The sequence below is a fragment of the Pteropus vampyrus genome, unplaced genomic scaffold (genome assembly GCF_000151845.1).
Source record: "Pteropus vampyrus isolate Shadow unplaced genomic scaffold, Pvam_2.0 Scaffold36, whole genome shotgun sequence".
Lineage (NCBI taxonomy): Eukaryota > Metazoa > Chordata > Mammalia > Chiroptera > Pteropodidae > Pteropus > Pteropus vampyrus.
Window position 1 is genome coordinate 294,590 of NW_011888817.1, and position 12,693 is coordinate 307,282.

General features: G+C 49.7%; 1 protein-coding gene across 1 annotated transcript in view; it reads right to left on the reverse strand.

Moving 5' to 3' along the window:
- Positions 1 to 12,693, reverse strand: part of TMCO4 (transmembrane and coiled-coil domains 4) — an 84,944-nt gene that overhangs the window by 4,910 nt on the left and 67,341 nt on the right. Inside the window, exons 15-16 of the mRNA XM_023529392.1 lie at positions 10,839 to 10,956; positions 4,248 to 4,365 (exon numbers count right to left, since the gene is read on the reverse strand). Of these exons, the coding sequence (XP_023385160.1) occupies positions 4,248 to 4,365; positions 10,839 to 10,956 (236 nt within the window). The remainder of the gene's footprint in view (positions 1 to 4,247; positions 4,366 to 10,838; positions 10,957 to 12,693) is intronic.

Sequence of the window (12,693 nt, forward strand, 5' to 3'; positions counted from 1 at the left end):
AAGGCTGGTGCCAGGGCTGGATGGAGGCAGGAAGGACAGGAGGAAAGGGGGGTGTTTGTGGCTACTGGCTACAGCTGATTCCAGATGGGAATTTGTGCAGCTGTTCTGGAACACACAGCTCTGTCCCTCCTCGGCCACAAGCTGGTCCAGGTCTCAGCCATCCTTAGCTCTTGAGCTGCCATTCTGCAAAGATTTGGGTGGAGAACTCTCAGGCAGGGTTCCAATTTTACAGTTAGGGACAGCAGGGGTGAGGTGGGTGGGAAAAGACTATCTTCTTAGCAGTGGAAAGTTCTGGCGTGGTTGATGTTGGATAAGGATTTCAGCCCATGACCATCTCCCTGGCTGTCTTGATTGAAATCTGCCACTCATTGGGATACATGCTGGATGTCACTGATGCTTAGAAGCCTTCTTTAACCTCACATCGGTTAGAGACCTTTCCATACTGCTCAGGGACCCTCTCTGAGATTCTCTGTGACGGCATTCACCAAACGGCATTGTCTTCATCTGCTCACTCGTTTGTGTTTTCTGACAGACTGTGAGATTAGGGACCACTTCTAATTCACCTCTGCTCCCCACGGCCCGCCCTGTACACTGTGGGTACTCACTGAGGGTGTACACGGTTACTGGATCCATACAGTACGAAGGGGCCTCAGCACTTCCTGTTTCCTGCCTTGCAAGACACCTCGACTTACCCAAACTGAGGCTGTTGCTTCCTACCTCTACCTGCCCCACAACTCCTTCCAAGCCTATCTGGCCCCTTCAAGTTCTTTACTACTTGGGCCTCAGTTTCCTTATCTGAAAAATGGGGCTAATACAGACACCTATACCATGTGGCCCTTTGTGAGGATTCAATGACATAACACGTGTAACGGGCGTTGAGTTAGAGTCACTGACCCGAAGCCACAGAGAAGTGTTAATGTCGGCTCTGCAGTAGGTTCGCTGGGTTCATCTGACTGTACCATTCACGTGCAGTGTCCCTGCCCGCAGCCTCAGTTTTCATATCTGTACAATGTGGTTACTATTCCTACGTAATGGGACAGTGATGAGGATCAAATGTGATAAGATCTGCGAAGCCATGCCTGTGCTAAGTTCTAGAAGCCAGGTGGCATTTCCTTTGGACATGAACGGTTCAGAGACCCCGGGCTGGGTCTCTGTCCTCGGAAACTTCACAAGTTGGCCCCTGGGGTGGCAGAGTCTCCTGCTCACTGCAACCCAGTCCCTACACTGGGAGCCAGGCTGGCCTTTGTCTGCTTCATTCACCTTGAGATGCCCCTGCCTGTGACAGGGCCAGCCCCTCACTCACTCCTGGCTCAGGCTTGTCCTGAGATCAGGAGCCACCTCAAACTTCGTTTGGGGCAGGTGGCTGATTCTGGGGTGATTCACAAAGGGCCTAGCAGCCTAGCCCGCGTTTGGCCCAGGCAGGGAGAAGGCAGCCCCTGCAGTCCCTGCTCCCAGCACAGGGCTGCCCTCAACAGCAGCAATGCAAACTCTTTTGCCAGCAACTTCTCCAGCAAGAATTTTCAAGGAAAACCAGAGGGCTGCACAAAGGCAATGCTAATTACTCTAATTACCTAAAAGAGGAAAGCACTGCTTTTGTGAAGTGCTCCTAATGTGATAAAGAGCTATTATTAGGCAAGAGCTGGGAAGCTGCCATGAAGGCAGTCGGAGGAGGAAGTCTCTGAAGCTACTGGTCCAAAAGGCACAGCTGAAGGTGATGATTCAGGCAGGAGAGGAGGAAACTAGTATTAAATGAGGGCCTACTATGTGCAAGCATCTCACATGGGCTGTCCTGGAAGGTAGGTGATTTCCTCCATTTCATAGATGAAATTGAAGTACAGAGAGGTTAAGTAACTGGCTCAAGGTCACACAGCCAGTATACCAGTGGCCAAGCCAGGATTCCAGGTCAGGCTTCTCTGGTGCCAAAGGGTGTGCTCTTCCCAGTGTATCCTATTCAGAGGCTTCCTGGGGCAGAAACTGAATCTTGCAAGGGCTTTGTGGCATTTATAAAGAATTTTCATTTAAAAGGAACTTTCAGTTGTTCCTTCTTATGTTTGATTCTTCTGGCAGAGGGAGACTCTTGGAGAGATAAGGCACAAGGTCACTTCTCCCCATCCCCCTTCAGGGTACGGGGACCCTCAAATAAGACATGGGTCAGGAGGCATCTCTCTGAGTCCTGTGGCTTCCTGGTCTTGTGACGCAGCTTACCTCGCTCCCACGGGGAGGTGGACAGCACAGGCTCTGGACCTGGTTTCAGAGTCCAGATCTACAAGTCTGGCACTGTGAGTCCATTCTCTCAAGTCTCGGTTTTCCAGTCTGTGATGTGGGGATGCCTCATACCTACTATGTGGGTTGTCGTGAGGTTTACATCATATGAAGCAAGTCTGTCAGGGATAAAGATGATCTACAAGGCTTCCGGTGGCTCTGGGGCTAGAAGCTCATGTCTGTCCTGGGGAGACTGTCTCTTTAACCAGGAGTGGTCGGTTTCATGCACGAATGAGTCTAGAAACTCCTCTTATTCTTGAGCCGACACCAGCCCCAAAGCTCCCAGTTAGAAAGGCACAGGCTGCTCCATTTGTGTTCTCCTGGCAGGTTCGAACCTGTCTGCTAGGGTCCTGGGAGTTTGGGGGAGTGAAGATGTAAGCGAAGACGAGTTGGCTCCAGCAACGGAGTGGCAAGTTGAGTGAAAAGCCTAGGGGACGTTGGGCAAGGACATGGGCCATGGGCTTCAGTGGCAGAAATGCCTAATAAAAGTTTTGGTTTTAAGTTTTTTGTACTAGAACTCCCCTAGTCAGGCTTCAATAAACACGCAGGCCAGTGTTAGCTGTGCTGGTGGGGGAGGGGTCAGGGTGCCCAGCTTCGCCCACCCCCAAGGTGCAGTGGGGTCGTTGGAACAGGCTGCTGGTAAGCTGCAGGGAGAAGCCAGAGTGCTTCAGGGTGCCCCTTCCCCTAGGGATTTTCAGGTGCCCAGGGAGAGATCTGGTTTGTCTGCTTTCAGGCAGGATGGTGCGGCTGGCTCAAACTGTTATGTGGACCCTGGGGAAACTGGGTTATGCTTGGGAAGCGCCTGGCACTTGATAAATGGCAGCCACCAATGTAGTAATTGGAAATCAAAGTTCTTGTTCCCACAGGCCCCTGGCATCACCGGCTGGAGTCTGCTTGTGGCTGTAACTGCAGCTCATTACACTCGCCCTCATGGGAGCGGGCACCCCTCCCGCTGTTTCTCACGTCTACCTGAGTGGGGCACTGCCCACTGGCTTCAGACCTGGTTTGAGCCACATTCCTGCTGTATGACTCGGGGCAAGTGCCTTAGCCACTCAGAGTCTCATGTTCCCATCTGTACAACAGGGATACTGATGCCTGCTGAAGACTTAGGGCAGAGCTGGGAATCGAGAGCGTCCACACGTGAAGCCATCACTCCCTATGATAAGGTGTGTGCAGGTGGACAGGGTTCCTTCAAGCCTAAAAGGTGGATCTAGAAACTCAAAAGAGGTTTGTGTGGCTGTCCAGGTGGCCCTTTTTCATTCCCGGCAGGAATTCTTTTAAACTGTCTGTACCTGCAGTCCAGCCTGGTCGTGCTGTGTAAGAATCCTTGGGGGGTAAGTTTAATTGAAGACTTGCAGCCTCTATTCCTAGAGATGGATTTAGAAGGTCTGGGCAGAGGGCCCTGGGGTCTGTATTCTAAATAAACTCCCCAGGTGATTCCAAGGTGACGGTTCTTGGAACGCATGTTGCCTGCTCTGCATTCCAGTTTCACAGCTGGGCGATCAGGTGCTTCTGCTGTGGTCTAGCCCGAACCCTCCACCTGCATCCTCTGACCGTCCTGACTACTAATCCGGGGTGGCAGAGCTGGGGGTGGGGACAGTAGGAGTACGGTGAGCTGAGTAAGGAGGCCTGGGGTAGTGATGTGGGGGCCAGAGCACGGGCTCTGGAGATTCAAATTCAGGCTATTAATTGCTAGTTGTGATAGGAACTTTTCTAAGCCTCAAGTTTCCCAGTCTGTGAAACAGGGGTGAACAATGCCTGCCCCAGAGGCTGCGTGAGGATTAGAGATAATGTGCATAAAGGGCCTGGGCACAAGGAGAGTGTCATAAATAGGAGTTACCTCTTCCCAAGCAAATTCTATGATCTCCCTCCTCTGGGGCAGAATGCACTGGGGCTAATGTCCCCAGGGTGGGGGCTTGGTGGCTGGAGTAATGAGCCTTCCTCACTGGCAAACACAGAGCCCTAGAGGGACAGGCAGTACTCACAACAGAGGACAGGTCCACGTTCTCCACTCTCCTGTCCTGCAGCATCACGGGCTGCAGACCAGCGACACGGAGCTGCACCGAGGACGTACGGTACACGAAGCTCAGCAGCCAGTCCCCCCTGCGGGCAGAGAAGGGGATGGACGTCAGTCCTGGGGGAGCCCCAGGGCAAGGATGGGCCATGCCTAGCCCTGGGGAAGCCTGTGGAACTGCTGCCCAGGGCATGGGAGCTCCACGAGGCCATCTGCTTTGTTCTCTGCTGGGTCTCCAGAGCTGAGAACGGTGCCTGGCGAACAAGAGGGGAATGTCTGCTGGATGAGTGAATGGGGAAACTGGATGATGTTCTTGACAAGTCAGTATGTCGCGCAGGATTGCTGCTCTCAGCTCAGAGGGCTTCCCAGTTCTCTGGGTGGCTGGTCCTGGGCTCCTTGGGAAAAGAAAGGAAAGCAGCCGGGTCTTCCTGAGGAAAGGACCATATGGAACTGGGGGCCACCATGTTCTGTGGGGTGGTCTCCCATCTGTTTGTGAGCTGGACGGAGCAGCTCTACCTTCTGAGTCCGGCTCGGTCCAGGCTGCAGGTCTCCCGTCCCTTGGCTATCCCGGAGGAGGTGAGATGGCCCTCCAAGCAGCTCAGAGCCCTGGAAATACTCCTTCACTTTCATGGGTGCTGTGGACCTCATTCCCTATACCCCTGCCCGCAGCCAAATACCTCCTACACCGTGAAGAGCAAATAACCCTGGACCCTCTGCTGCCTGTTTCATCAGGTGCAATGAGCGCGGTCCATGGAGGACATGGTTTGAGGTCTGTGAGACGGCCTTCCCTCTCGAACCTTTGAACTTTGCCTTGGGGTTCAGCTGGGTGGGCTGAGAGCCGTGTACTTGGGCCTCACTGCTCAGCAAGGACCTGCATGTGAACTTTTCTGTCTTCCTCTCTGCATCCAGGACTTAAGTCCAATTTAGCACGTCTGGTTGTCTTCTATTTAGACCAATTCCAACTCTGGTTAGTGTGGCAACTCAGTCCATTATTTCCACATGCTTGTTTGAAAGAAGGGCCCTCCCTCACGGAAGGGCTGGGGGAGGATGGCTGGGAGTCAGGAGGCCCCATCCTGCCTATGGGACCTGCTGTGTGGCCACAGGCAAGGCCCCCAGGCTGGCTGGGGCCCAGGGTGTGGCGGCCTTTCCAGGCTCCATCTGTGGTCTCTGACCACATGGGCACCTGTGCAGTTAACACTCTCTGAAGCCCCTAGCATGACCAGGCCCGGACCTTCCTGCTGTGTCCCAAAGTGGCCCATCAGCCCCCGATTCCTTCTCCACAATCTTCACTTGTCCCTCAAGCACTAGAAACCAGCAAAGCAATGTCTTTGGCACTCATTTTCCCTGTGGCCAACAGAGTCCTGCTGATTCTTACCCTCCCTCCCTAGACCCAGCACTTTGGCTCTGGCCCTGAGATCAGGCCCCCCCACTCCCCAGCCCCCGGCCCCCATGGGTGAATGCTGTGGCCTCCTCCCCACGCTCCCTGCTCTGGCCTCACCTCGCGGGAGCCAGTGGCCTTTAGTAAACACTCATCCGATCATGGTCCTCCCCTCTTAGAAGCTGACCATGACGCTCTACTGCCTACAGGCTTTCTCTTCTAGAACATTCCTTAACTCTCTCCAGAGAGCAATGCTTGCAAGTTCTAATAATTATCTTAATATCAAGGGTCCAAGAAGCACTGTTTCTAAGAATGAATGGCCAAGGGGAGAAGAAGGGACATTAACTTAAGTTGTTTTAAGTTGAACTAATCATAAGACTTATGTGCATCAATACTGGGTATGAGAGTGGTCTGTAAATGTTTCTGATACAGAGAGTTACAAATGAGCAAAGTTGGCATCATTCTTCTAAGTTATTTATCTTAATTATGACAACACTGTTAACTGTACCTGTTTATACACATTTAGGGTCAGAACAGGAATGTATATTAGAAGGTCTCATACCCTCTAAACTGCTGGGCAAATCACAGGGTCTACACTGGCATTCAAGGCACTTCGCCTGCCACTCTCACTTGGGGTGGGCCATGAGCCCATGCTCAGGATCACGCAGAGCCATGTTCAAGTCCAGCCTTGTCAATTACCTGCCGCGTGACCCTGGGCAAGTTGCTTGACTTCTCCAAGCCTCAGTTTCCTCGCTGTATCTTACCTCTCAGAGTGGGCGGGCGCGTGCCCCGAGGCGGCGTGCCACGTGTATGTGCTCACACGTGAGCACTCAGGAAGCATCCGGTGCGACTATGCTTCCTGCTCTGGACTCCGTGTGCATGTGGCCTCTGCTGCCCTTCCAGTCTCTGATGGGCTCCTATCGGTCCTTTCAAAATTCGGCTTGGGCATCACCTCTCCTGGGGTGTGCCCCCGAGTCTCTCCACCTGATATTACTCCTTCACACCCTCGTGTGCCTGGCATATGCTTCTTTTGGGACATTCATCACATGTCCTCTGTGTCCGTTCCTGGGTCTCTTTCCTTTTCGAGGCAGAGAGCTCTCTGCGGGTAGGACTGTGCCTTAGTCCGGCATCCTGTATCCTGAGCTGAATCAGGAACTCCCTGGGCTGGGCCCCAGCAAGCCATGCTCCAATGGCCCTCGAGGCAATGCTGACACATGAATCACATAATCGAATCCCTTGATTTGCCACCACTTGGCCTGTTGTCTATTCACAGACTGGGAGCCACTTGTGGGCAGGGGTCCTCCTTGCTCCACCTTCTACCATCACCCCCTCCCCACATGGCACCTGGAGCAGAGACCACGAGGAGTCCTGGGGGGCTCAGAATAAAGCCCTCTCACTGCGGCGTGAGACAGGCCCGCTTGAGTTCAGCTCCTGGCTGTGCTGTGTGATCTTGGTGAGGCACCTGACCCTCTGAGCTCCAGCTTCCTCACGGCACAATACCCCTCGCTGCAGCTAGCTTCTGGGGGTTCGTGAAAGCCCAAGTAAGTGAAGGGATTTGCAAACAGTTTTATTACTGTACATTACAAATTGATAAGTGTGCATAGTTTGGTAGTGTTGGCCTGAAGCTCCCCGAACCACTTCACTCCATGTTTAAGCAGGTGCATGCCTTTGGGAGCCAAGAGCATGAATTTCTGGTTGGTGCTTAATTTAAGCAAGAAACTACAGAGATTGTTTTGGTCTCTTACACTCCTTCCCTCTTCTCTTTCCTTCTCTTCTTCCTCCTTCCTCTCTCCAGAGAGATGGCCCAGGATCTCACAAAATAATTGAAAAGTAAGCTTACTAGCCTCACGTTCTCAATAGAACAGATGGATTTATAAGATTTTGTTGTTTTCATATTGCACACATGCGATTTTAATTCTTTCCCTTGTGCTGTTCATGAAAAGCACAAAAAAGTCACGTGCTATGTGAATGTGCCCAGTAATAGTAATTATAACTGCTATTGTTTTTTGGGCACCTAGTAAGTGCCAGGCCTTTCCCTACATAAACTCGTTTTAATTTTCCTAGAATCCCTGTGCAGGAGGAAGTATTATTCCCATTTTACTGAGATTCAGAGCTGTTTGTCCAAATCCACCCAACTGGTAAATGGTGGAGCCAAGATTTTAACAGAGGATCACCTGACATCAAAGGTTGGTCCATTCTTTTTCTTTTTTTTTTTTTTATTGTTAACAATCGTTCCTTAAAAAAGACATCAAATTCAAGTCTCTTCTATGCCCTGCTTCCAGGGCCTGTCCATTCCTTAGGGGTGGCCACTGCTATCAGTTTCTCATGGTCTCTCTAGACCATCCTGTACTTTGACAGACATACAGGTACATATAGGCACATGGAGACATTTTTTCCCTCATAAATGGAATCACAGTATATATTGCTGCACTCGCTTTCGCTCCTGGAACGAGTCCTCTATTTGTGGTCATTTAGGTGGTTTTCAATTTTTAATTATACAGCTATTCCCTTTGTACACCCCTCTCTGTGTATGTGTGATATTGAGTGTGTCAGGATCTTAGGAGTCAAATGTGTGGGGTCAGAAAGTCAGCAAACTAAAAATTTTTATAGATGTTGCCAGTTGTTCTCCAAAAGGGATTTACTAAATTCGACTGCCACCAACAATGTATGAATGACTGCTTATTTCTTCACATCTTCACCAACATTGAATGTTATTCATTTTCAAATGTCTGATTATCTCATGGGTGATAAATAGCACCTTACTGAGTTTAATCTGCATTTATTTCATTAACGATGAGGTTGGCCATCTTTTCAAAAGTTTACTGAGTATTTGTATTTATTCTGTGAGTTTATGTATAGCTATCCTTCGGCTGTTTTCATATATATATATGTGTATATATATATAATTGATTTACATAAGCTCTTTATGTGTTATGGCTCTTTGTCATTTGTTTCTTTGTTCCTTTTACTATATTCTGATTCGAAGAACTCAGCTTAGAGTATGAGTGATAGAGACAAAGTGATGGGCTGATCTCCTGCGTCCTGATTAATGCCCTCTATCCATGGCTTAAAGTCATCTTTATCTTTAGCTCTGAACTATACACTTTTGCTGTGGGCTAAATCATCAAATTGATAAGAACTTTCCAAATCTGTTCCATTCAGTCTTGGAACCTACTTAGGATGGCTGGGCTTAGATAAAGACTAGAGTTAACTGGCCTCTTGACTTAACCTTTCTGAGTCTCAGTTTCCACACTCGTGAAATGGCATTAATAATTCTAACATCATAGGGTTCTGAGGAGGATTAAGGGAGATAATTACAAGGAAGACAGGGTCTAGCAGGTGGTAAGAGTCAAATACTTATTATACTCCGCCTCTCTGCCCCCATCACTGCATTATTGCATTTTTAGGTTTTTAAAAATAATTGTCTATTTCCATACGTGTCCCTCCTACTAGACGTGAGCGTCTCATCATGTCCATCTTTGTATCCCTACGGCCAGCGCACGGTCTCGGGCACAGTATGTTGGATGATTCTGAGTTGCCCGTAACCTTGGTGGAGCCTCTTCCTCCTCCCACCCTGAAATACAGTCCTTAGAACCAGGAATCCGGCATTTCCTCCTTTCCCACACTTTGTCTTTCCCTCTGGCTTCAGCGGAAGCTGAAGATCCCACTGGACCCCTCTGTAATTCTAATTCCTCTGAGCCCTAGTGCTGCATTTCCAGCTGCTTTCTGGAAACTTCTTCATACCCACTGAATCAGCCGCTTCCCCAACAAGTCCTACACCTCCTTATTATTTTTTTTTTAACTGTTATTTTTAAAGTTGTGTTAATGGAGCTAGTCATTAACAACTAGTCACCCAACCTTACCGCTTCTTAAATTCCAAATTTGTCCTTTAGATCTGGGCTTGGAATGTGGTCAGCACTCTACACTTTTGTGGCAATGACCCCAAATTATGGGTCCCTTATCCACAATCTTCAGAGGCCTATTGATTTCAGAAATCAGAATAATGTTTTAGATTTTAGGAAAGCGATCTGGCTTGTACCCTGTGTATCATATAACACCCCTGTAAGGTTTGGGGTGCTGCCCTCAAGTCACTCAGCCCACAAACCCAGAGAAAGAAGCCTAGAAATCTCTCTCATCAGCTCAGGGCAAGTTTGTCACTAAATGAGTTGGTGCTAACCCTGGTGAGAAGCTGTTGTTTTCAGAGCATCTGGATTTTGGTGTTGCAGACAAGCTTCTTGTCTGACTGGAGCTTTCTGTTTTCCTGACTATTTTCTCTGCCGGATGCTAGGTTCCATGGGGCCGGGGCTTGGGAACATCATCTGCATGTACATACCATGTGCAGCTCTATAACTTGTTTAACTGTCATCGACATCCTAGGGGGAGTCACTAGTATTATCCCTTCTTTACTGATGGAGAAATAGAGGCCAGCAAGGGGACCCAGGTCTGTGCAATTCCAAATCGTGAGCTCTTAAACACCATCACCCTGTCCTTTGCTTCATCCGGAGGCTGACGGGCCCGGGCACCTTCTCAGGCTGATCTCCTGCGGTCTCAGTGGTGGACTTCATTTCTCTTCTTCCTCAAAGTTGGGGGCACAGCCTTGGCTGAAACCCCTCAAGTCCTCTTCTCAAACCCCAAACCAGGGCTACCTCCTTTCTAGCCCATGGCCATCAGCCATGGCAGGACCCCCACCTCTTGCCGGAGGTCCGTCACATAGTGTGGGTACTGGCCCCCTCATCGCTGTCAGCTTCCTGTTCTATCACCCTGCCCCGACCCTGCTCTGAGTGCTCAGCCTAGGCGCCCCCGCCCCGTTCTTGGACTGCAGAATCATGCATGTCTGAGCTCCTAGTTGGCATTTGAAGACCTCCCATTTGAGGCCTAATCTTTGTTTTTCAGTCTATGTCCTACTCACTCACGTCCCTCTTCCTCTAGATCATGGTGACTAGCCTGGCCTCTCCTATCACCCTGTAGGCTGGTCCCAGGCCTGACACAAGGAGACCCTTTTCTAGACCTTCATCCCATGGGGACAGAGGCTTCCCAGGTCAGAACACTAACAGGCCAGTGTTCCCCGGTTCTTGGGATCCTCCAGGACAGAGGCCTCAAACATCTTTGTCCCCAGCACAGGGCCTGGGCACACTAGGTGCTCAGTAAGTGTCACCTCCCCCCTGGCCTGGGGTTGGGACAGACCTGCAGTAGCCATTGACGATCCTTCCGGACACTACCTTCCGGAAAGGCTCCCAATGCTTGGCTTCTCCTTCCACAGGCGCACCCAGCAGGACGACATCCTCGATGATCCCTTGGCAATCTGGTGAGAGACCCCGGCAAAGGCTGTCAGTGTCCCTGGCCATAGGAGGTCCTGGGAGGGACTCTCCAACAGTAGTAGAGGAGATGGATGTCACACACACGTACACACACGTGCAGGTGCACTCACATACTCACATATGTGCAAACACATATACTCACACGCTCATGCACATGTGCAAACACACATATTCATGCACACACATTCATGCACACAGGCATGCAAACACATGCGCGCACAGTAATGGGGCTTCCACTTACTGAGTTCTAAGCCCTGGGTCAAGCCTCTCGTGTGCCTGATCCATTCCTGCAAAGCACCATTATTCCCATTGTAGAGTTAAGAAATACCAAAGACATTTTCAAGATCACATGGCTAGTGAGTGACACGGCCTGAACTGGGACCCATGTCTACTTCTACCACTCATGAAGCTCACAACTGGCCACGGACTCCAATGAAACATCTTCCTTTACAAAAGACTGACAGGCCCTGGATCATCACATATGCCAGGTGGGAGACACCACAGTCTTCCTCGACAACAGTTGCCTGGGGCCTGTGCCGTGTGGCGGGAAGGTGGGAATGCAGAAATGGGGGTGAATGGGCCCCGGGACAGGCAGTACCCTCATCAGCTGCACTGACTGTTTCGCTGGCAGCAAAACTATGCTTAGAGACCGAGACCGTCTTTGCCAACAATTTATTTAACACGGGTTCACTGTGGGAATTATAATTTATAATAATATTTCAAAAGCCAATAGCATCAGGATAATGTCTCTTAATAAGCCAATAAAGAAATAAGATACTCCATACCAGTAAGAGATTCATTACACTATTGTTCTGGACAAAGAAGAGATGAAAGAAATAAAGTCCTGCAGAGAGTAGCCTCGCCCAGCCCGAACACTCTCAGTAAGTCCTTACAAACGCTTGCTATTCAAAGTTTAAATGTCCATTACCTCATAGTTGCTCTTCCATAAGCACTGAGAAGTACAATTTTGATGCTGTCATCCTGACGTGGCCTCCCCAATGCAAACCAACGCACCCTTAGATCAAAACGACTTCACTCTTAAATCATAAACAAGTTTTGTTGGCAGATTCAAAATCATAACAAACCAGTACACAGCACTGGCCTAATGGTTCAGAGATATTTTAGACCGGGGTCGTTCAAAGTGTGGTCCAGAGACCAGGGCTGGTCCGAGGACTGTTTGTCCTGTAAGTACAGAAACCCGGAAGAAGCATCTCTTTTACCTTGCTGCAGACCGGAAACCAGCAGTTCGCAGATGGGCATACAAGCCACACTCTGAGAAGGACCACTCTTAACCAGCGAAAGGTGCACACGCAGCCCTCACTCTGTCACTCTCTAACCCTTTACTCTGCTGTATTTTTCTTCTTGTCACGTATCACTTGTGTATGTCTGTCTCCTGCTCTAACGTCTAGGTTCAATGCTCTAGCTGCCTTATTTACAGCTGTATAGGCCTAGAATAGTGCCTGGCATGTACATGGGACTCAATAAAGATTTGAAAGAAAGAAAGGAAGAAAGGAAAAGAAAGAAAAAAAGGAAGAAAGAAAGAACAAAAAAAAAAGAAAAAGAAAAAGAAAGAACGGAAGGCTGTCCTTCAGGAAAGCAAGTATATGTACTTTGCAGGTGCGAAGCCCTGGGTTCACATCCTACTTCCATACATGTAGCTCTTCCTTACGATTCTGAGTTCCCACATGTCTCAGGAAGTTGCATGCTCAGTGTCATTTCTG